At 37.2% G+C, this 26,398-nt stretch overlaps 2 protein-coding genes across 4 annotated transcripts; one reads left to right on the top strand and one right to left on the bottom strand.

Annotated features, from left to right (window-relative positions):
- Positions 1-3,672: 3,672 nt before the first annotated feature.
- Positions 3,673-7,387, top strand: ankrd22 (ankyrin repeat domain 22). The gene is made up of 6 exons (XM_052112707.1): positions 3,673-3,840; positions 4,208-4,399; positions 5,605-5,712; positions 5,988-6,065; positions 6,168-6,266; positions 6,967-7,387. The coding sequence occupies exons 1-6, from the start codon at positions 3,820-3,822 to the stop codon at positions 7,042-7,044; spliced, it is 576 nt and encodes a 191-aa protein (XP_051968667.1). The 5' UTR covers positions 3,673-3,819; the 3' UTR covers positions 7,045-7,387.
- A 153-nt stretch (positions 7,388-7,540) lies between these two features.
- On the bottom strand, positions 7,541-26,124 carry lipf (lipase, gastric). Of its 3 annotated transcripts, none has more exons than XM_052112701.1 (10): positions 25,994-26,112; positions 25,219-25,333; positions 19,364-19,481; positions 16,634-16,832; positions 10,655-10,764; positions 10,183-10,319; positions 9,929-10,075; positions 9,462-9,533; positions 8,415-8,483; positions 7,541-8,239 (listed from the first exon to the last, which is right to left on the bottom strand). In XM_052112701.1, the coding sequence occupies exons 2-10, from the start codon at positions 25,324-25,326 to the stop codon at positions 8,033-8,035; spliced, it is 1,167 nt and encodes a 388-aa protein (XP_051968661.1). In that variant the 5' UTR covers positions 25,327-25,333; positions 25,994-26,112; the 3' UTR covers positions 7,541-8,032. The 3 variants fall into 3 exon arrangements, with proteins under 3 accessions (XP_051968661.1, XP_051968660.1, XP_051968662.1); XM_052112700.1 differs by having other exon boundaries at positions 7,541-8,266; positions 25,994-26,109; XM_052112702.1 differs by having other exon boundaries at positions 8,201-8,334; positions 25,994-26,124.
- Between the last annotated feature and the right edge of the window lie 274 nt (positions 26,125-26,398).

Genomic DNA, 26,398 nt, shown 5'->3' with positions numbered 1-26,398 from the left:
ACAACAAAATAGCACAACATAAATAAGCCATAACACAACATAAATAAGCCATAACACAACAAAATAAGCCACAACACAACAAAATAGCACAACATAAATAAGCCATAACACAACATACATAAGCCACAACACAACAAAATAAGCCACAACACAACATAAATAAGCCATAACACAACATACATAAGCCACAACACAACCAAATAGCACAACATAAATAAGCCATAACACAACAGAAATAAGCCACAACAGAACAGAAATAAGCCACAACACAACAAAATAGCACAACATAAACAAGCCACAACACAACATACATAAGCCATAACACAACAGAAATAAGCAACAACACAACAAAATAGCACAACATAAACAAGCCACAACACAACATACATAAGCCATAACACAACATACATAATCCACAACACAACAAAATAGCACAACAAAATAGCACAACATAAATAAGCCATAACACAACATACATAAGCTACAACACAACAAAATAGCACAACATAAATAAGCCATAACACAACATACATAAGCCACAACACAACAAAATAAGCCACAACACAACAAAATAGCACAACATAAATAAGCCATAACACAACATACATAAGTCACAACAAAACAAAATAAGCCACAACACAACCAAATAGCATAACATAAATAAGCCATAACACAACAAAATAGCACAACATACATAAGCCACAACAGAACAGAAATAAGCCACAACACAACAAAATAGCACAACATAAACAAGCCACAACACAACATACATAAGCCACAACAGAACAGAAATAAGCCACAGCACAACAAAATAGCACAACAGAAATAAGCCACAACACAACAAAATAAGACAACATAAACAAGCCACAACACAACAAAATAGCACAACATACATAATCCACAACACAACAAAATAGCACAACAGAAATAAGCCACAACACAACAAAATAAGACAACATAAACAAGCCACAACACAACAAAATAACACAACATACATAATCCACAACACAACAAAATAGCACAACAGAAATAAGCCACAACACAACATAAGCCACAACACATCAAAATAGCACAACATAAATAAGCCATAACACAACATACATAAGCCACAACACAACAAAATAGCACAACATAAATAAGCCATAACACAACATACATAAGCCATAACACAACATACATAAACACAACACAAAAAAATAAGCCACAACACAACATAAATAAGCCACAACACAAAAAAATAAGCCACAACATAACATAAATAAGCCATAACACAACATACATAAGCCACAACACAAAAAAATAAGCCACAACACAACATAAATAAGCCACAACACAAAAAATAAGCCACAACATAAATAAGCCATAACACAACATACATAATCCACAACACAACAGAAATAAGCCACAACAGAACAGAAATAAGCCACAACACAACAAAATAGCACAACAAAATAAACACAAGCCACAACAGAACAGAAATAAGCCACAACACAACAAAATAGCACAACATAAACAAGCCACAACACAACATACATAAGCCATAACACAACATAAATAAGCCACAACAGAACAGAAATAAGCCACAACACAACAAAATAGCACAACATAAACAAGCCACAACACAACATACATAAGCCACAACACAACAAAATAGTACAACAGAAATAAGCCACAACACAACATACATAATCCACAACACAACAAAATAGCACAACAGAAATAAGCCACAACACAACAAAATAGCACAACATAAACAAGCCACAACACAACATACATAATCCACAACACAACAAAATAGCACAACAGAAATAAGCCACAACACAACATACATAAGCCACAACACAACAAAATAGCACAACATAAATAAGCCATAACACAACATACATAAGCCACAACAGAACAAAATAAACCACAACACAACAAAATAGCACAACATAAATAAGCCATAACACAACATAAATAAGCCATAACACAACAAAATAAGCCACAACACAACAAAATAGCACAACATAAATAAGCCATAACACAACATACATAAGCCACAACACAACAAAATAAGCCACAACACAACATAAATAAGCCATAACACAACATACATAAGCCACAACACAACCAAATAGCACAACATAAATAAGCCATAACACAACAGAAATAAGCCACAACAGAACAGAAATAAGCCACAACACAACAAAATAGCACAACATAAACAAGCCACAACACAACATACATAAGCCATAACACAACAGAAATAAGCAACAACACAACAAAATAGCACAACATAAACAAGCCACAACACAACATACATAAGCCATAACACAACATACATAATCCACAACACAACAAAATAGCACAACAAAATAGCACAACATAAATAAGCCATAACACAACATACATAAGCTACAACACAACAAAATAGCACAACATAAATAAGCCATAACACAACATACATAAGCCACAACACAACAAATTAAGCCACAACACAACAAAATAGCACAACATAAATAAGCCATAACACAACATACATAAGTCACAACAAAACAAAATAAGCCACAACACAAAATAGCATAACATAAATAAGCCATAACACAACAAATAGCACAACACATAAGCCACACACAAAATAGCATAACATAAATAAGCCATAACACAACAAAATAGCACAACATACATAAGCCACAACAGAACAGAAATAAGCCACAACACAACAAAATAGCACAACATAAACAAGCCACAACACAACATACATAAGCCACAACAGAACAGAAATAAGCCACAGCACAACAAAATAGCACAACAGAAATAAGCCACAACACAACAAAATAAGACAACATAAACAAGCCACAACACAACAAAATAGCACAACATACATAAGCCACAACACAACAAAATAGCACAACATAAACAAGCCACAACACAACATACATAAGCCATAACACAACAGATATAAGCTACAACACAACAAAATAGCACAACATAATCAAGCCACAACACAACAAAATAGCACAACATACATAAGCCATAACACAACAGAAATAAGCCACAACACAACAAAATAGCACAACATAAACAAGCCACAACACAACATACATAAGCCATAACACAACAGAAATAAGCCACAACATATCCCAGCTCTGTGCCAAAACACAACATAAATAAGCCATAACACAACAGAAACAAGCCACAACACAACAAAATAGCACAACATAAACAAACCACAACACAACAAAATAGCACAACATAAATTAGCCACAACACAACAAAATAGCCACAACATAACAAAATAGTCACAACAAAAATAAGCCATAACACAACATAAACAAGCCACAACACAACAAAATAGTCACAACATAATTTAGTAATAACATAACAAAATTGTTTTATTGTGAATTAATTTCGTCATGGCTGAAATCTGTTGTGTTGTGACTTTATTTTGGTGTGGTTTATTTCCATTTTCCCCTGAACCTCTGTTACAAGAACAAAAGATTGCACACTCATGGCAGAAAACATGGTGTTTTCTAGTTTAACAGATACTCCATTCTCTGAAAACCCTAATAATTTGAATTGAATATTAACATTTGAGTAACTCGTTTCAAGTGAAGCTATTGCAACACACCTGAACAGGCGTGATGACGCTATTTCGGCTGCGTCAGCGTTCAATGACCACCACACCCTTATCTGAAGCACTTCGCCGCTGTTGAGTTTTCGCAGGTTAGAAGGAGCAAACGAGTCAGCGAGGAGCTGTTAGTTTTATATTCTCAACAGTCCGGATTAAGGTTTTCAACTGCCATTTTGTTTCGCCTTAGGGGCAGTGGAAGCTAAATGGGTATATTGTATTCAGAGGTGAGTGACGTGAGCTATTTTCTAGTCTCCTTTTTTACATTTACCTGAAAATATATTGTATAGTCTACATAAATAATTGGGCACTGTTTGTTATTTAAATAGGATGTAACACTGTTAGCTCTGTTGCAATTTTGTGTTTGGAAAGGGTGTGTGTATGTTCACTTAACTGTCATTCTTGACATGTCACAAGACCAGTTTTGCATTTCACGATGTCTGATATCGTCTTATCAAACACATCATCACATGCCATGGACATTATCTTATTATGTTTCAATCCTTTTTACTCATTAAATGCGCTACACATGAGATCACTGAATGTTTTGTGGACTTGCAAGTAATCATGTTTTGTGCTGCTTTCTTTCCATAGCCCATGTGTCAGGCAGCCTATGATGATGACATCCGCAAGGTGCAAGAATTGATCTCGGCCGATGCTGGAAATGTAAATGTTCAAGATCAGGGTACTGGAGACACACCAATCATAGCTGCCTGCAGACGTGGAAACCTCAGGATGATCAAATACCTTCTAGATCACAATGCTAATGTGTCCATCAGAAATAAGGTACTGCGCACGTGTTGAGTGTCAGGAGATGGAAACGAATCCTGTCTCATCTTACTGTCATAATGCCATCGAAAACCATTCGCGGCAATCTTTAGCATATGCTGATTTCAGATTGGTTTACTTGATGAATGAAGCTAGTATGCAATAATTTACTTTAAAGGGATAGTTCACCTAACAATGAAATTTCTCTTATCATGTACTCAGCCTCATGCCATCCCAGATGTGCATGACTTTTTTTTTCCTTCGGCAGAACACAAGATTTTTAGAAGCATATCTCAGCTCTATAGGTCCATACAAGTGAATGGTGATCCCCAAAAAGCACATAAAGGCAGCATAAAAGTAATCCACATGACTCCAGTGGTTTAATCCCTGTCTTCAGAAGCAATATAATAGGTGTGGGTGAGAATGGAACAATATTAAAATCTTTTTTCTATAAATGTCCACTTTTGCCGTTTTGATTTCTTCCTGTATATCTCCATGACACCTACTGGTCAGGACTGTTTAAAGGTGGAGATACTGATCTGTAATATTTATCGGTTTCTCACCCACACCTATCATATCACTTCTAAAGATGTAGATTTAAGTTTGGAGTCATATGATTACTTTTATGCTACCTTTATGTGCTTTTTGGAGACTCAAAGTTCTGGTCGCCGTTCACTTTCATTGTATGGACCTACTGAGCTGATATATTCTAAAAATCTTTGTTTGTGTTCTGCAGAAGAAAGTCTAGGATGGCATGAGGGTGAGTAAATGATGAGAGAATTTTCTTTTTTGGGTGATTTTATCCCTTGATAACCTAAATTATCATTCTGTGGGTGTATGGAAAATAGGCTCTCTCCAGAATTTGTGATGGCTGACATAGTGATGCCATCTGTTATTTAGTGTAAGAAGTATTCTCGTTTGGCAATGTTTAGAAACTGCTAGAAGAAGAGAACTAGATCATTAACAAGAAGTTAAGGTTCAGTTCTGTGCATAATACATTGTTGTCACTACCTAAATGTCTCGGGAGTGAATACCATTGTAGAAAGCGAATGACACTCTCTTCTATAAATAACTGAATTCTTTTTGTACAAAATGGAATGGCACCCATGTTTATCTGCATTGTGTACATGGCCTGAACATGGGCACATTTTACTGATGGTGATTTTGTGTAGTCAAATTGCTTGTTTTGCTCAAACATATCCATATGTGTATTCTTCCTTTAGAAAGCAAGAACTTGTTTGCACTATGCTACAAGAAGAACATTTTCCTTCTTGGACTACCTGATGATTGCTATTTTAATGCCTATCCTGTTAATTGGCTATCTCATTATGGTAAGTTATCCCTCTGTTCTAGCAGTGTCATGTTCTGGAACAGGCTAGTAACTATATGTGCAAGAAGAGACTTGTGGTTATGTTGAAAATCCAGAACATTGAATATGGCTTGTGAAATGGAGGAATTTCCCTGTGATTACATGGATAAGGATAAAATGTGGTAATATTGGTGTTCTTGCATCAGACATAAATTGTGATTTTTTTTTTTATTATTGTTTTTTTGTATATGTTTAATTATACTACATTAAAGCATTGCACATTTTCTCTCTCAAAAGGAGCAGAAACTTAGAAAAAATGTAAAACTGATGGAGCTCTTGTTGGCCAGTAAGGTAGACATAAACGCTGTAGACTATGTAAGTAGAGAAGTTTTTTTATTTGAGAAGTTGGAGTATTTTTTGTAGATCTAATCCTGACAAAATGTTCATGTTGTTATCTGTGTTTTTGCATAATTTTAGAAAGGGAACACAGGACTTCACTATGCTTGCCAAAGGAAAAGTCAAAGGATAATACCATTGTTAGTGAAGAAAAATGCAGATGTTTCAATACAGAACAAAGTAAGTTAATTACTTCTTCATGTGGTCTTTGGCAATTAATGAAACGTAAAATCGCAACAGCACAAGGCATCCAGTGGAATATTGCTTTTATAAAATGGTGGTAAAATTGATGATGGTAAAATATCCCAATGTTAGTCAGACAAATTAAGTTATAAAATCACAATAAAATAATTAGTCTTCCAATATACTTTAGATTAATGGTCTGTTGCAACTTGGTAGATAAAGATAGAACTCAACAAATTAATAAATTTTTTGGGCTGAGAATCACGTGTTATTTTATTTGAATATTTTTCAAGAAAATAATTTAAAATGAACATAATGGAGATCTAAGTAGGAGGAAATAAATTTCTCACATTTGCAGTTAAGTTGACATTTAGGATAATGTCAACTAAAAATATGGTAAGTGTATTAATGTAAGTAGATTTAAAGATTGCTTGGGTAAAATGCAGTTGTTGGAGACTTGAGAGATTCTGAAACTGGTGATGATCCGTTTATTTGTAGATGTGAAACATTGTACATGTGATTTTTTTCCACTGGCTTATTTGAAAGTATGGTTAAAGTTGAAGTTGCTTAATATATGCAAGTTAACAATATTTGTTTTTGTAATAGAAAAAAAGTAATGTTGAAAAATTAACACTGAAATCGGTATGTGCACATTTTGTGATCATTTTGATTTTGAGATGTCTTTTTTCCCTTACAGAAAAATGAGACGCCACTAGATATTTCAAAGAGACTACAATTCCACAAAATTGCTGCAATGTTAACAAAATCAAGTTGAAAGGCCAAAAGAGGACAAGACTTGCAGCACCAGTAGGTCCGTCACAAGTTACCATCTGAGTTTAGGATGATTTTGCACCAGGTATCACAGACAGCTTTTGCACTTTATCACAAAAAAATCGGCTACACTTGCTGTTACAATAATAGGACTACATTTCTGAGATGAAAGATATTTCTGATGTTCCCATACTGTTTTCTGTTTAAGGGTATTTGTGAGACACTGTGCTTGATAAGTTAATGTTGTTTCTTATATTGTACATTGATTAAATATAATGTCGTAAACAGTGACATGGTTTATTACTGTAAGATTTGATTGGTCACAATTAAAATATCTTTCAAAAGGAGGACCTCTGTGTTTATTGAAACCATAAGTTACTTCCTGTATGCACATTCATCAATGCTTATTAAGTTCAAGTCATGGTTTCATTACAGAATGGTTCAAAGAATTAAAGTAAAAGGCATACTTTGGTCAGTGTAATCAAAAATACTTAAAAGCAAGTCAGTAAAATCAGAGATTAACATAAAAAAAAAAAAGTATGATCCATGACATGACCATGATGAGACAGTATGGCAAGATAAACTTGTCTAGTAGTGGTTAGTAAAAGCTAAAGTAAAAAACGCATTGAACAAGTGCATTTCCAAGACAACCCCTTATCATGAGTGTAACGCTCAGTTTCTAGGTGACAGCTTATCAAAGGCTCAGATTATTGTAACAACAACATTTGAAAAATTACCAGGTTTACCAGCACCTGAAACAGCATGAGCAAACAATGATACACTTGTTTTCATGGTTAGAGGTAAAACTAAAGGCAAACCAAAGTAAGTTCTCTGTTCCTCATAACCAAAGTTATCCTTTTACATTCAGGAATACATATTTCCAATTGTAAAGACACATTTTAGCACAGGGGACATGCACAAACAAAAAGAGACCTGAATTAGTGTTAAGAATTTAAAACTGATGATAAAACCTGATGCTCAAAACGTCCTCTTCACACATATTGCCTCATCAATTCAATCATTTTGTTGTACATCTCCTGTGGGGCATCCAAGCCCCAGATGAAGTCTAGGTGCTCCCAGTGATCAATGTTGCGGTAGAACACCAATTTAGGTATCTGTGTGAGCAGCAGAGCCACATCCTGAGGATCTGCCAGCGTGTCCTGCCCACCAGACCACAGAGCTGTGGGTACCATCATGTCCTGTATGTTGTACAGAGGAGGGGTTGTCTGATGGGGTAAGCAAGATGAGCTCAAAAGGTGCCTTCTCTCAAGTGTCTTAAATATTTCAAAAGTGTCTGCGAATGCGACATGTACAGTATATTAAATCTACAGTTATTGTTGAGAAAAATTATGAAAATAGCCTCCTCAACATTACCTTGTTATAATGTGCCATATTTCCAGTTTTTCCAAAATCGTATGCCATTAGCTTACTGTATTTTACAGCCTGGAAAAGAAAAAAAATGTGTCAAAAAACAATTTAAACAACAAAGGAGGTAAAAGGTTGTTCAATATTAAAAGCATTAACATATTTGAGCCAAAATGATCAAAGAAGTCTTTGTAAGTGTAGTGTATAAGAGTAAGGTGTGGTTACATATTGGTTTATTGGTTTAAGTAGCTGCTATGTATACTTACTGTCAGTCTCACTAAATCATTCTATCTAATGCAACATCTAGAACAGCAGATGTGTTTAAGATGGTGTGTTGGCCATTCATTTTAAGCTTTCCAACAGGAAGTATTGAGAATGCAGGTAAAATACAACGTATAACTGGTAATGAAATCTCCAATATTCAACAGTTTGTTATGTCTTCTAATCTGACTGGGCAAGCAGCGTTCTAAGCATGCTGATATTTAATTAAAGCAGCACTTGGATGCTTCATTGTTTGCACCGCTCCACTTGCCTATGCTCACAGTATGTGTGTTGCTTGCCATTGTTCAACGGTTGATCTTGCTTTGGCTTCATTTGTAATGATTTTCGTTAGAGCAGCAAAAATAACAGGCATATTTTATCTAAAAAAAAATCAACTGAAGATTAACTAGCAAACCATTAAGAGAAGCAAAACTTTTCATAGTCTGATTTTATGTTCAAACCAAAAAGAAAAAGAGGTGTCAGAGTAAAAAACATGAGAACAGAGAACACAGGCTGTGCAAAATGGCCTAATAGGCACAGAAGAATGTCTAACATATCTGAGTGCAGCTGTGGGCCTTGTCCAGAATACACTCTTGTGACAGCACAGTGCCTCTCTGCTCTGTTACTAAACACTGATATCTTACACTGAGGCAGATGAAAGGAACTGTCACAACCTTTTGAAAACGTCATTAATTTTGAGTTTGTCTAATTAAGAAAAAATGCAGAAACCTTTGATTTCAAATGTATTACTGATGGAAAGGAAGACAAATTAACATGTGACAGAGATTGTGTTACCTGAGCCCAGTGAACCATGTTCTGCACTGAGGTTCCTGCTGGGCAGTGTGTCGTGTACACAGGTGTTCTAGTCTGAAAGACAGAGACAAACTCATGAACATTCCCAAATTCATTGACATAAAAGAGCATGCTTTAACTAGAAAAAGGAAAGTTCATCATGACAAACTATGGAGGTTCACTTGACAAAGACTTGTCTGAACATTGAAAAAGGCTTTAAAGTCTCATGTAGTTTGAAAATTATTTGAAGAGATATTTTGGCAGTTTTAAGGGTATATAGGCCTTATGTAGTTTGAATAGCAAGGCAGTTTAAAGACAGATTTTATGGTTGAAAGATAAGGGTGTTGCTAGGCAGTTGATAATGCAATCTGGGTAGTCACTAGCCTATAAGTGTTTGCTAGACAGTTAAAGGTCTGAGGTCTGTTACTTTCAGTAGCAATTACAAGAGCACAAATCGGATAATGTTATACCATGTTCAGGTTCTTCTCATCAAAACCACAGAGGAGAAAGAAAACGTTTCCACACAGCACACTCAAAGGCTTCCTGCTGCAGAACTCAGTGGCAAAAAACTTGATCAGGTCATTTTGAGGCAGGAAGTCTTTACTCCCAAAGAGATCCTGCAAGACACATAGTGAATATGCTGATGTGAACTGGTACTGTAAATCATCCAATGTGTAGTGCTTCAAACCACAAAGATTAACAGGGTTTTGAACAAACTGCTCACCCAAATGAGAAACTCTGGAATAACAGACAATTTGGTCATAGGGCTTTTTGTTAGCCCCACTGTGGCAACAGGAGCCAGGGCAAAGAACATCTTGATTTTGCTGGCCAGCTCCGGCATTGTGGAGAAAGCCATGAAGGCTAAGAAGCAAAAGAGAGGAACAGTAGGTTACACATCAATACTAAAATAGGAAATAAACATTTAAATGTTCTTGTAGGAGCAACATGCTAAATGCATTTTCACAATACACACAAATTACACATCATGCATTGAAAAAACTGGATCTGTGACATGTGAGGTGGTCCTACATAATAACAGACTCGGCATTTACCAACAGTAAACACACGAGAATGTAATAATGTGCACAGTATATCTCGGGGCATCTTTTGAAGAGTAATTATTTAATGAATAGCATCTCTGTATCGCATTTCCAAAAAAGTACATCAATCTGAAATGCTTGGAGAATGGTTGATACCTATGGTGGTTCCCTGGGAATGTCCCACATAAAAGATTTGCTCCTGGCCAGTGGTCTTCGTAATGAAGTTTATCACTGTAGGAAGATCCTTTTTAGCCATTTCATCATGACTGCCTCACACACAGAGAAAAACAGTTTTTGATGTTTTTGGCTGATACATTAATAATCCAATTGATAATTATTAGAATAAGTAAGAATCATGTACTGTCAGACAGTCATTGTTTCAAAATAAACCAGGACACAGTGATCAGGTTTTGTATTTTCCAATAATGACCAGCTTGTACATTATCCTGCATACTACACGCAATGTATTCATTTGAGTTTAGATTGTTTCATTTTGTGAGAAAACAACAACACAGATGGATATGAGAATCATAAACACGCACACAAAATGTTTTATTTATATATATATATATATATATATACATACATACAAACACCAGTTAGTTCCGGTCCTTCAATCTGATTGGACGAGAGGTGGTCCATGAGTACTGATGGTCTCACACCATCAGCACTCGGACGCTTCACTGTGTGTATCACTCTGCTTTTGTTCGTGTGATTCTAATCTAGTGTAAGAGCAGTGCAGATATAAGAGCTCTCTGTCTCTTTATAATACATTTTGTGACATTACACAAAATTAGTCAGCAGGTGGAGGCAAAAGACCATTTTTGTGTGTAATATGAGCAAGTTGGTGATGTGAAGTGATGTCAGAATCACTCAGTGATTACATTCAACAGCACTCTGTGATCGCTAGTATTACTACTACACTACTAAAGCTAGAAAATTGCTTTAAAAGGCTTTAATCTAACAACTTCATCATTAAGGCTCATCACAGCTGAGAGACACAACAGACTGATTAATTACACAAACTCAAGACGCTTACCTCTTACCGGTGTTTCCATATTGGAGAAGACATGCTGTTCAAAATTGCAGAGGAGTTTGCGGTTTCTATAGTGAATGACTCTTGCACACCATCTACCAGGAAATAGGGAGGAAAACCCCTGCTTGGATGGCTATTTTTCCACTGAGAAAATAGGATGAAGACTGGTTTGATCTGACGAAGACTACGGTAACTCAGATAACCATTCTGTACAATTGTGATGAGAAGAATATCATCTCCGAATGCTATTCTGAGATGATGGTTAGCACTGTTTTGTCGGCACGAGCGGGACCTACACAATATTAGGCAGGTGATTTTAATGTTGTGGCTAATCAGTGTATATACACTATATGGCCAAAAATATGTGGACACCCCCTTCTAAATAAAGAGTTTGGTTACTCCGTTAATACCGGTGAAGATAAATCATAATTCTACTCCAAACAATGGCATTCTAGGGCATTCGGTGCTTCCATTTTTATGGAAACAGTTTGGGGAGAGCCCTTTTCTATATCTGCATGAAAATGCCCTTGTGCACAAAGCAAAATCCATAAAGAAATGGTTTACTGTGTCTGATGTGGAAGAAGTTGACTGGCCTGCACAAAGCCCAGACCTGAACACCACTGAACACCTTTGGGGTGAATTGGAATGCCAACTGAAAGCCAGGCCCCATCGCCCAACATCAGTGCCGGACCTCAGTGATACACAGGTGTCTGAATGGAAGCAAATCCATGCAGCCATGTCACTACATACAGTATAGTGAATTATGAATTAAAGGAATATTCTGGGTTCAATACAAGTTAAGCTCAGCCGACAGCATTTATGGCATAATGTTGATTACCACAAAATTGTTTTAGACTTGTCCCTCCTTTTCTTAAAAAAAAAAAAAAAACTCTGGGTTACAGTAAGGTACTTACAATGGAAGTAATTGGGGGCCAATTTTTGAACATTAATGTAACAAGTAAAGTGGGTAAGGAGGAGGCGGGAACCGGCTGAATAGTCAATGTAAGTTCTAATGTCATAACTGAACTTAAAATAACATAAAACAAACATAAACACACCCCCCATTTCTGGAGAGAAAGTCCGCGACAGCCATCTGCGCCCCTGGTCTGTGGACCACCTCGAACTTAAAAGGCTGAAGAGCCATTGGTATCCTTCATGCGATGGAAACACTGGAGCAGGGCGTGGTCCGAACAGAGGGTGAAAGCCCATCCCAGGAGATAGAACCAAAGGGTGAGGACCACCCACTTGATAGCCAGACACTCCTCAATGGTGCTGTACCTCGCATCTCTCGCCGAAAGCTTTCGGCTGATGTACAGCACCGGGCGATCCTCCCCCTCGACCACCTGGGACAACACATCTCCCCACCCCTTGTCCAACACATCGGTGTGTAAAACAAAAGGGAGAGCAAAATCAGGAACATTTAACAATGGCCCACCACAAAGTGCAGCTTTCACCAGCATAAAAGCCTGTTGGCATGGCCCTGACCACTAGCCCGGGTCTGGGGCTCCCTTTTTAGTGAGATCAGTCAGTGGGCTGGTGACGTCCGAATAATTAGGCACAAACCTTCTATAATAGCCAGCCCCAGGAACTATCTCACCTCCTTTTTGGTCTTGGGTCTCAAGCAGACCTCAGAACTGCCCTTAGATGCTGCATATGCCGCTGCCTGTGGGCAAAAACACATCAGAAAATTATCTTTGCAACCGGGCCACATCTTTGACAATCGAGACAGATGGTCTTCGTCTCGACTGGCTTTTAAGTATACCTCCATCCCAAACTCCTCCCTCTCCGGAAATACTGTCGCCACAGACATGGGGACCACCTCCCTCCATGGTTTTAAGAGGTTGAGGTGGTAAATTTGCCATGCTCCGCCCCATCTGTAACCTCATCGACTCGCCCTTGCCACTTAATTTTGAGCTTGATGTGGTTAGTAATACAAGGACTTTATCTCCCTGTATAAATTCCCATAGCAGAGCTCCCTGTTATGCAGCCAGGACTGACGTTCTTGAGCCTGTAGCAAATTCTCATGTGTGGAGTTTTGCTCTCAGCTCAAGAACGTATTGAATTTAGTTTTTAATGTTTCATGGTCCCTCCTCCCAATTTTCCCTCACAACCTCTAGGACACCGCGAGGCTTAGGCCCATACGCCGTTTTTTGGGGTTTTGATTAAACCGTTCGACCAAGCCGTCCATTTGTGGGTGGTACACACTTGTCCAAATCATTATACCCACATAATACCCAATAATTCATACAGCTCACGTAGTGTAAGTGACATGAAAGTAGTGCCTTGATCAGTTAGGATTTCTTTCAGAATCCCCACTCAGGAGATGATTCTGTAGAGTGTCTCTGCAACACTACGTGCTGAAATGTTGCATAGAGGTAGTCCACCAGAACCAACACAAAACCAAGTCCACGGGACATCTGCTCTAATGGCCCTATGCGGTCCGTACCAATTCTTTCGAACGGGACCTCGACCAAAGGAAGTGGGCACAAAGGCACTCTTGTGGTGGCTGGCTGATTCACCAGCTGACATTCGTGGCATACTGCACTCCATCTACAAACATGCCCGCGAATGCCCAGCCAACAGAAACGGGCCATTAGACTGTTCAGTGATTTTCCTGCCCTAAGTAACCCGCCATCGGATTATGATGAGCCGTCTGTAATAACATTTCCCAACAGCTCTTCGGTATCAACAATTGGGTTGTATCCTCTATTGTCTGAGTGTCCTGCATCACTCGATACAACCAATAATTTATGGAAAATTTGGATATGAGAGTGCAGCGGCAGCGATGTCTGTCTGAAGACGTTGACCATCAATCACTTTCACTTGGATGAAGGCATGTCGAAGGGACTTGTCTTGTGTCTTCTCCAGAGGGAAATCCTTGGCGGGGAATCCTCTAAGGGCTGGGAATGCCAAGACTTCCCCTCTTTTACATCATCCTGACACGGAGCTGACGTAGTTGCCCCCGGCTCCACCTCCCCAGCCAGCGCATCAAAAATCCCACACAGAGACGCTTTGTTACAGGACCCATCCAAACAAATTTCCCTTAATTAAGTGGTAAACGCTGGCCAATTTGTACAAAAAATTGTTTCAAGAGGTTGGAACTAACTGAAGCCCCAACACTTTGCATTTGTCCCCAGAATTAAATCGCCACAGTCACTACAGGTTAATCGTGGATATCCCCATGCATAACTTTACCTTGTGACTAGCACCCAAAGACTCGTCTTGAACCATGCATTGATGGATGGAGGTTTGGCTGAAATTCAGTTTATTTTTAGATTTACGCATGACAAATTTCCATAAACCTGAATTGAGTCATCTTTTTATAAAATACTGTACATTATTATAAATTAAGCATAAATGTGAAGTACTGAAGTTTAAATAAATGCTTATTAAAAAGCATAAATTAAATAGATAAATTAACTAATTAAAAATGTATTTTAAGTTAAAATACAAATAAAATAATTCACATTATGCTAAAAGGAATATTACAGGGTCAATACAAGTTAAGCTTAATCGACAGCATTTGTGGAATGTTGATTACCACAAAAAATTGACACCCTCCTTTTCTTTAAAAAAAAAAAAAAAAAAGGCAAAAATTGAGGTTACAGTAAGGCACTTACAATGAAAGTGAATGTGGCCAATTTTTTGAGGGTTCAAAGGCAGAAAAAAGTTTATAATTTTATTAAAAAAAAAACTTACAATAACTCTTCTGTTAAAACTTGTGTATTATTTGATCAGCAAAGTTGTTTACATTTTTTATTTTACAGTAATTTTAGGATATTAGTGTTTGTTGACAATACATCATCATGGTAACAAAGTTGTAAAATTTACTATAACTTTACACAGAAAAGTTTACGTGGTGGTGAGAACGGTAAGAATCATCACCTGGTAATTATTGTCTCTAACAGCTATTTGTCATTGCAATGAGAGTTGGAGACGGATTTAGCGATCCAGATTCCAGTGAGGAGGTAGAGTGAGCTGAACCTGAGTGCAGTGTGTGTGTGTTGTGGAAGATGAAAAGCAGCAGTTTTATGTTGGCTGCTGAAAAGTATTATTTTTGTTTGAGTTGCATCCTGAGTGTGTAAATAAACTCATTGGATTCATGGACAACCGTGTCCCATCTGCAGCTAATGAAGATGGGGCCCCAGGATGAGCTGCAGGCGTTCATAGGACCGTTCGAACAAGCGGCTACCGCTTCCGGCTAACCAAAGGTCCCACTCACGGCTGATCAGCTTCCTGTGGAAACTCGCCTGGCTGATGAGGACCTGAAGAAGGCCATCCTTCAGCGGGTCGGGTGGACACCGGAACAACATAGTGAATTTTAGTACATTTTATAGTAAAACTTTGTTACCATGATGATGTATTGTCAACAAACACTAATATCCTAAAATTACTGTAAAATAAAAAATGCAAACAACTTCGCTGACCAAATAATAACAAGAGAGTTATTGTAAGTTTTTTTTATAAAATTATAAACTTTTTTCTGCCTTTGAACCCTCCAAAAATTGGCCACATTCACTTTCATTGTAAGTGCCTTACTGTAAACTCAATTTTTTCCTTTTTTTTTTTTTTAAAGAAAAGGAGGGTGTCAAAATTATATTTTGTGGTAATCAACATTCCACAAATGCTGTCGATTAAGCTTAACTTGTATTGACCCTGTAATATTCCTTTTAGCATAATGTGAATTCTTTTATTTGTATTTTAACTTAAAATAAATTTTTAATTAGTTAATTAATCTATTTAATTTATGCTTTTTAATAAGCATTTATTTAAACTTCAGTACTTCACATTTACGCTTAATTTATAATAATGTACAGTATTTTATAAAAAGATGACTCAATTCAGATTGATGGAAATTTGTCATGCGTAAATCTAAAAATAGACTGAATTTCTTTTTTGAGTGTAACTAGCACAGTTGCCATTGTCAATTACACAGTTTAGTGGTCATTATACAAAAATATTCAGTGTCAGTGTCACAATTATAATCAATATCAAGTATTCCAGAGCTAAAAATACAAAAACAGACTAAAAATACAATGAATGAATACAAAGTGCCATTGAATCTCATATGCACATCCAAAAATCTTTTGTTCTCATACCTGAACTTCCAGTATTCTTTCTCTTTAGGGTCAAGGCTGACATGTTTTCTGGACCATGTGTTCCCACGACTGTTGCCTATCCACACATCAAATCCAGCGTCGGCTAGAATGAAGCCCAGGCTTGTGTTGGGAAGGTTTGTCACCCAGTTGCTTCCAGCAGCAAGGAGACCATGTTGGAGGAACACTACATGTTTGGGCTCTGTGATACACATGGATCAAGAGATCCTGAATTACTGGACTGGTAAAAGAGTGAAGATGTCACCAAACTTTTCAATGGATGTGAATTAAATTGACCAAATCCACCTGTTTCTCAGTGCTGAAATGAAGAGTTTTGCCAGCAGAGGGAGCATGTGCATTAAATTTAGGCTCATCGTGCCATCCTATCTTTTTTGGGACCTTTATCACAAATATCTGTCAGAAACCGGATGTGAGCTCTTAGTAGCACAAACAGACCTTTGGCTGATAGTATTGTTTTACTTCATACCAGCCATTCCTTCAACCCTGCAACTCACAGAGCAAGATTTTGGCAATGGTACTGAGACATTACATTTTACATTACTGTAGGAGAATCCAACGAGAGCATTGTGCAATGAGTCCCGATAGGGTTTATGGGAAATGAAGAAGGAAAATCATTGCTTTACACCTAACATATTAAAGAGATTCTTCAACCTAAATCAAGGTTTTATAAAAGTGAATGAGTTGATTTAATGCATTATAAAATACATTAATGTACTTGCTTAGGTGTGATTCAACATACTCTACAGCCAAATAGCTTTGTGAAAGTTCACTTGGTGCTAAAAAACATTACCATTCCCTGGTGTTCCTTTGAGTCATATAGCACTGTGTCCTGTGGGACTCGGGGAAATGGAACAGCAGGAAATGAGATGCATCTCTCATGTGCCACCTCAGAGCTCCGGCGCATAACACGCCAAATATACAGAACGTCAAACCACTCAGCACCAGCTGAAATCAACAGCTTGATGGCACTTTACTTATTTATTGCTTATCAAAATTCATTATTAACATTTACCAAATCCCAGCACCACACACAAACACATGCAGCCTTATGATCGCAATAATACAAAAACTGTACTGTTTGTCTATTTAACGTGGTCTTCAAAATTCCCTGGCTTCCTGGTTAAGTGCGGTTTAAGAAGTACCAAATGCATTTCCTCGCATTCATTTGCATAAGCCAATTTTCTATTAATTCTGAAGGTCAACTAAAGAACAGCCAACAATGTCCTTAATCTATAACAATGGGTGAAACGCAAAGATGCACAAGGCCAAAGATTCTCAAAGGCCCTCAAATCCTCCAGCAAAGGGATTTGTGTCAGGGAAATGTATTCTCACTTAGAATAACATGAGACATTGTGTTAGCACAGCGAGGGAGAGTGGAAGCTGATGTATGGCTGTTGAATTGGTTTTCTGCTCCAGTGGATTCCCTGGTGAGATTAGTGTGAAAGCATGAGCTTTAGAGATCTCTTTGCTCATTAATGAATTATGGGAAGCACTAAATTTTAAACAACTGAATACTGATTCCAGAAGCACTATTATAACAGCACTGAGAACATTAAACCAAAATATTCAAGATTTGAGAACTCTCCATTGAAAAACCCATATTGATCGCCACTAATCTGAATATTGGGGGGCCATGTGTTCCCCTATGTGTCTTTGGTGGTTACAGCCGTGATTTAACCACACTTATAGACAAAGCAGGCCTGTCACGACTATTATATAATCACTTAATTGTGATTATTTGATCGAATATGTGATAAAATTCACATGTGTAATAAATGTGTTATAAAATAGACAAATATGCTATTGCAATATATTCATATTTTCGATGATAATAATAATAATAAATATATATATATTAAAATTGAGGTGGGTGGGTTCCAAAAACTGTGTAAATGGAAAGTGGGTTTAAAAAGCTTTAAATATTACTGTTATTCATAACTGACAATATCATATCTAAGGACAGAGCAGGCGATACAGCAATAGGCTTGTTTGTAATGAGCTGAAAGCCATTGATTTATTCTAATCTCTACACATTGCAATCCATTTTCCAAATTGCGAAAACCTTCCCTAGCTTCCCTATGTGTAGCAAAAGAAAAGAGAAACAAACTAATCAATTATCAAAACAAGATCTTCTAATAAACTCACATCCTCACAAGAGATCATGAGATCTGGTTATTCATGAAAAGGAAATCCTAAAAAGGCGTCATGTGTTGGTTGCTTTCTTTTTTTTTACAGGGGTTATACCAGAGTTATACCAGAGTGTTAAGGAGATCCTCCTGACTCATCTACAACCACGTCTTCCCTCTTGTTTTGCTACATGTCTATTAAAAACCATATCATGCTAAGATGCTAAATGGATAGTTACACAAAAGGAGTTAAACAGAATTTTAGCATCAGTCTCCATTCACTTTCATTGCATCTTTGCTCCATACAATGAAAGCGAAAGGTGACTGAAGCTAATCTTCTGCCTAACATCTCCTTCTGTGATCCACAGAATAAATAAAATCACACAGATTTGGAACAACATGAGAGTGAGTAATTGTTTTATTCAGTGAATGTCAGAGAGATTCAGCGATCTTATTACAGAGATTCATGTTTCAGATGGCCATGTCAGTGCAGAAAGCAAGATCCCATCTTTAATAATTCATACCAACGCAAGTCGGACAGAAGCATGAATAGGCTCATTCAAATCCATCTTACACAAAGCCTTACCTTGCCAGGCCTTGCTTTTGACCCCTTGTGGGATTCGGTTGACACTCAGGATGTAGCCATCCTCAGTGACCACTTCAAATTCTTCAGCTGGGTATCCCCAGTGTCTTATGATCTCACTCTACAGGAAACAAACACAGCGGTGAACATGGGCATAGTTCAAGGCAAGGGATAGATACAACAGTATTGAGAAGTCAATGTAAACAAACCTCCATGTAAGGGAAAAGCAATTATATAGAACAGCAAACCCATTCAGTGAATCATTCTCTTTTCAAAATAGCAAAAGCATTGTTCTGTGCTGATAAAAAAAACTAATATATTTTATAAATGCATGACAAAGAAAAGCTGTTTGAACAAGAAATGTAGGCATTTTAAAGAATAGCTATATTTGTCTTATTCTAACATGAACGTAACACAGTAACTTGTCATCATAAAATTATTGCATGCCAGTATTTTAAAATGTAATGAAAACTGAAAATAGAAAACACTGCTTCAGCACGAATTCTTGGTTTAGTCATTTGTCTTTTCAAGAGCACAATTATTTCAGTGTGTTGAGTCACACCGCTCCTCCTCCTCCTCCCAGATATGAGATACATTATAATCAGAGACTTCAAAGAAGTTGTGTGAGCTTGTTGGTTCCAGGTCTGCAATGCAATCTCCCCATGCATAATTAAAGGCACCACAATTTCCCACTCCCTGGGGTCTTCTGTCTGCTTATTCTACTTTAGGCCACTTAAGGATAAACCCACTGCTGGCTCAAAACACATTATGGGGAGTGTAAGCACTGGGGGATGCACTTCACTCTCTTACTTCCTTTGAAATGGGGTATTGGTCCTCTCTTCATGAAGAAATAGCTTGTGCTGTACAGAATAAATGTTTCAAGCACTTCTGCATCAAGAGGAAATAACTCAACAGCATATGTCTGATGAAACGCAGAATGTCACAAACTACATTCTAAAGGCGATGTTATAGAGATTAGAATTCTCTTTGAAATCAAGGGCAAATCTAACTGCTATCAAAATCATCAGAGGTATATTTTATTATTGGAGTGTGTCTCCAAGTGTCTTTTTGTTCATGTTAAAATACATTCTCCTTTACCTTCTTAATGTGCAGAGACAACTATGATTAAAGGGGTTATGACATGAGGAATAACATTTTCCTTGATCTTTTGACATACCTATAAGAGGTACTATGAAAACATACTGTAAGTTTCAGAACTGAAAACTTCCTCCTTAATAGAAAAATAGCAATTATTTAAGCCAGGCTGTTGAAACCGTTCGTTTGGAATTTGTGGAACTTGTGACGTCCTCTGCATGGGACTGCCTCTTCAGCAAGACATCAGTGCCTATTTTCCATCATTGCACCCTTGGCCCCACCCACTGGTGCTCACAGTCAGGCACACAGGTGAAGAGGAGTCAGGGCCTGTCATGGGAGATTCATCTACAGCAAAGGGGACTTATACAGGACACCTTCCTGTGCCAGTCTGGCTTTAAATATTTTTCTACACTAGATGAACGGCTTTGACCATTATTATTCATCTCGTGCCACTTTTAAAAGATGCAATGTCAACTTATAAGGACACCTCCATCCTGTTTCATCTTGCTGTTTGCTGTTGTGCTGTTCTGAAGGTGTCCTGGACCATTTTTGCACCCATCTTTGCTATTTTTAGTTTTTAGTCTTTTGTACACATGCACTAGATGGACATCTTTAATCATTTTGATGCATTTCTGGCAATGTATGCCAGGTTTTAAGAGTGATACAAGCGCAACGTTTAAAACGCATCTCATTCTGCTGCTGCTGCAAATGACTGTGTAAACAAATATGGAAGATGTGAGATGTGAAGACCAGCATCCCTGCTTTGGCCTGTTGAAGCACCCAACATCACCATGGACAGTATTACGTTTGCGTATTTAAAACATTTCAGCGTGGATTGTATGTTTTTATCTCAGATCAGCGCAGATTGCTTGTCCAGTCACAATTTGATTCAAAATTTGCAAAGGCACTTTTGTTGAAAGATGCGGCAGTTAAACACTACTAGGCCCATCAGGAAACCATAATTCATGAATGTTTCAAATGTCATGACTTTTTGATAGTTGCTGTGCTTGAGTGAAAATTTTGATACATTTAGATGAAATGTGTTAGGTATACTGTACCTTATCTGTTAACCCTGAAATGTAGATTTATAAATTATAATTTGAAGCTTGTTCATTTTCTTTAGATTGAGTTGTAAATATATGTATATGGCAAATATAAATATGGCTGTATTTGAAGGACTGCACAGAGTAAGCCAATCAGAACAGTGTGCGTTTACACTGAAGTCTTAAAGGGCCAGATAGCTTTATACCGAGCATTTCAGACAGAGGGCCAGAGACAGGGTGGAAAATTATCACATATTATTAAATGATGACTGTTTTAGAGCAAAAAAACTTAACTTATAAGTGGATCTCAGGGAAGATAATACTTTTATTTAAAAGTTTTTAAAACAATTATTTAAAAAAAAAGAGTATGTCATGACCCCTTTAAGACATTCGTTGGTTGATTTTCCTGAAGAGGGTAATCACTGTGGCTCTGGAGTACTTTAAGCAACATCGACTCAACCAATGGCGTGAGTTTGATGTGGGACTATCTGTTAGTCAAAGCAATGAAATATGGGTTGATGTTTTGGATGCCAGTTTAAATATTTCCATTGGCTGCTGCTATTGATGAAAACATTTTAAGGTGAAGTTTGCAATAATCACAATGGAAATAGACACGCTGCTTCCGAATGTTCTTGTACCCGGAAATTGAGCCCATACTACAAAATTACTGACAAGGTCCATTCCCTATCAGACAATTTTGCATCAATTCAAACATGATCAACTTTCCCAAAGGTGCTACTGATGTGCTGCAATTTTCACGGCACAGGTTCTGGTTCCATGGAGACCAGGAAGTACTCGTGATCACATAGACTGGTGAGTGCAATTTGGAGATATTTTGCTCTAAAATAAAATGTTTTACTCCACTGACAGTTACAGTTAGAGTTGGCATTTGGGTTAAGGGGTAGAGTTAATAAATGATGCCAATAAGACATTTCACCTCAACAACACTTCCAGCTTTGGCTACTAGGGGCAGTGGTTCGAATTTCAGTGAACACAGACTGATTTTAGCAGCAGAACTTTCAACCTCCTCTCAGCAAATTCACAATGTGATCAGTCTGGTAATTTCTGTGCCACTTGTAGCACAGTACAGAACTGCAAGTCCCCCGAGTTGCCCACCCTAAATATTAAAAAGACTGCATCATAGAACTGGCCCAGGTCGCAATGCTATTAAATCTTTTATGAAAACTATCAAATTACTGTCTTTTCAGCATTACTGCAAACGAATATCTGACCTGTGTAAATAATCAAACAATGATTAGGAAATATCATTGTTTAAACCAAGAACTCTTGTTTCATATCTAACCCCACCTGGAAGTGAATAAATATCACTCAAAGTTCAATTCCATTTCAGAGTCTTTTGGGAAAATTTTACACAAAGCCAGCAAAATATCCTCTAGCAAGCATTACAAGTGTGTGGCAGCGGGGGCGTGGTCAAGTGCCCGTCCGGGAGAGAAAAGCAGTAAGGGCGCTTACACCTGAGCTAAATTATGTCTAACACCTGTCTCTAATTTCAGTGAGCACGGGGAGAGCGGCATAAAAGGCAGCCAGAGGGCCTCCATGGGGAGAGAGAGACTGACATGAGAGTTACTGTGTGTGTGTGTCATTAAGCTTGTGTTTAGAAGTGCTGAGCGCACATTGTTAAGGTTAATAAAGAACCTCACCTCTAAGCCACTACGTCAAGTGTCATCCTTGGAGGAGATCTTTACAAAGTGCTTATGACAAAGTGATATTGAATCATGGGATACAAAGACGACAAAGTCCAAAATGTTGTTTAATATGGTTTAAGAGGGGCAACTTATGAATCCACCACCCTCTCTAGAGCACATGCTAAAATGAGGAATTGGAAATAATATAAAAAATCATGTGGAAAGTTCATTGAAGGCGTAACATGATGTTCAAGATTTGAACTGCCAAACGGTTTAAGCCAAAGCAAACAGGGAGGTTGAGGAGATTCCCCCACGTGCTCTGTAAAGCACTTTGTGAGTGAGAGAAGCAGTATAAAAATGTAACTAATAATTAATTATTATTACTAATACAAAGCTGCCGAAATTAAATGCTGAAAACAGTGCTGAACAATATTGTACATTTTGTTATACAAGACCAGTTTGATTTGGATACAAATAAAAACAAAATGTCTTCATAAAATGCACTCATATTCTACAGTGTCCTTACCACAAAAGGTAACATAAACTATAATATAAAAATATAATGTCTAAAATTTTTAAAAGGTGGTTTGAGTATGGTTTAAAAAACTTTTCCACTTTTTAAGCCTACAGTTTCACAAAGCAAAAGGTATTGTTCACATAGTTCAAAGTTCATATGTGGTTTATTATAGAGACGGTCAACTTATGAGTTACCCTCTCTAGAGCACATGATAAAATGGGGAACTGTGGAGGAATCTGTGCATTCTGTTAGGACCACTAAAATACACTTTTCAACTGATAAAATGTAAAATAATGTATTTAAGTAAAACTTTTTGTTATTGAGATATATTTTTATTCACCACTTTTGCTGGACAATAAAGAAACCTCTCTCAATGCAATATGTACTTTTACACGTTGTAAATCAGGGGTGTCCAAAGTCCGGCACACAAGAGACTTTAGAAACAGAACAGAACTAGGCATATGCTATGGAGAAATTATATGAAATTCATATTCTGGGCACTGGATATTGCTATCATCACTAGTGCGTTTAGCGTCGTCACCAGCTTAATACACTGGCAGAGCTCAACAGGAATTTGGAATACTCCTTATTTTCAAGGATGAAGTGCCCAGCAGAAAACATTATTCATTTATTAAAGGATTGACATTAGTTTAGATACTTTACTCATGTACTTGTTCTTGTAAAAATGTCCCGATACCTCACATCATACATCATGCAAGGGACTGAACAGAGTTTATTGAGCGCGCACAGAGACACGTTATCCGAACATACTCTTCCAATACGTTCTCTGTAGCACTGGGAAGTATACGGTCATTAATTGGTTTGTTCTAATATTTAATTGAAACAAGAACAATTATTCACAGGCTTCACAGCTCCATTTGAGTGATGACAAACTGTAGAAGAGAGCACTTAAAGCACTTGCACATCTGTGCCTGACAGGCACGCTCAGCTTGCAAATGCATGTCTACAAAATAAAACGAAGCACAATAATTTTGTTCAAATTAAAATTGTATTTGTAACGCAAGTAACAACAGAACAGAAGTTAAAAAATGTATATCTATAAAGAGTTTCCTAGAAAAATAAAGAGTAATTCCTTGAATCACTTCATAAAATGATCAAATGTAATCTGAATCTGATTATTGTGATGGGTCACACCCAACACTCAGTAGCAGATATATATATATATATATATATATATATATATATGTTCTTTGCAGTGCCACTGAATGGATGTCAAAAAAATGTAAATGTGAATAAATGGGTATAATATTTTGTATAAGACAAAAATACTGTTCCATTCCAAGCGTTCTATGTGAGCGAAATACCCTATCCTTTATTTAAAGGTAGGGCCTGCACAAGCATACCATAGAGCACAAATTATGATTAAAACTTCAAAACATAATATCAAACATACACTATAAAGATTATGCATATTGGCAATCTAGTAGCTTCTAGTCCTATTTTAAATTATTACAGTGATGTGGCCCACGGCAACTTTCTGCATTCTGCATTTGGCCCCTGACTGAAAACGACTGCACACCCCAGCTGGTTACTTACAATGTTCATATTGACTTCAGGGTCCAGTCCTGTCTCGTCCTTAACAGACAGTCTGCATTGAGCCAGTCCAGATGTAAACAGGGCCAAAGACAATAGAAGCCACATCATCTTCTCTCTGTGAAGCATTCACAAACAGTGAATTAACATACAGGGTCTCCACAAAACACTCTGACCAATGTCAAGATGCTTATCTACAATCTTCAGCAGCTATGAATAAATTGTTTGGAATGGATCAACAAGTATCACGTGACTCTAAAAGCAAGATATTTACAAAAGAGATACACAAATAGGTCCATGTAAATCCTACAGTTTGTTCAGCTAAAACAAAGCATACAAAATTAACAGTGCTTAATATTATTGTAAACGTGGGTGAACAAGGGCAGTTTGAGGAACAAATTGTGCTTAGGAAATTTAAAATAATTCATATAAACACTGCACTAACCGCCAAAGTCATTGTAAGCTATTATATAAAAAAAAGTAATATCTTCACTTTAAGTATGCGCATTAAAAATGTAGATTAAGCAAGTTTATTTTAGTCTTCAACCACACTTTTTCACAAACCGAAAGGTTGTAAATTACTGATAGTGAAGTCAGTACTTTTGACTGATATCACATCTCAAACCTTGAAGGCTAATTAAATAGCAGCGCTTCACACACTAAATGCTTAGACTCGTGCTCTGATGAGTGCAGTATACAGCTATATTTCAAACCGTGTTTATTGAATGGTCCTAAACCGTTTATAACGAAAACAACAGGCGCGGTTTGCGAAACTCACCCAACTTCAGCTGACGTCTCCACAGCAGAGAACTGAAATCAGATCAGTCGCGAGGCGTCAATACTGGCCACACTGCTGGTGCTGAAAATGCTTTGACGTCGGCTGACAATGACATCATCAACTGATCTTCATGTCTGTTTGCGCAAAGATTTAGTCAGTCAGACTTTAACACTAAAGTCCCCCTGTACAAAATTATTGTATTGTTGGCTGCTTCCTAGAACCAGATTAAAGTACGGCTCTTGACTACTGTTGCCACTTTTTAATTTTTAAAATATGGGACACACAGTTTTAGCAATAAATGCGTTGTGTTAATATGCGTTATTAATAAAAAAAATAATTAAAACTTTCCTGACCCAAGACTTGTTTAAAAAATAAATTAATTCTATATTAACACACACACACACA

The sequence above is a fragment of the Xyrauchen texanus genome, chromosome 40 (genome assembly GCF_025860055.1).
Source record: "Xyrauchen texanus isolate HMW12.3.18 chromosome 40, RBS_HiC_50CHRs, whole genome shotgun sequence".
Lineage (NCBI taxonomy): Eukaryota > Metazoa > Chordata > Actinopteri > Cypriniformes > Catostomidae > Xyrauchen > Xyrauchen texanus.
Note: the sequence above shows the minus strand (reverse complement) of the source record. Positions and strands in the feature narration are given on the sequence as shown.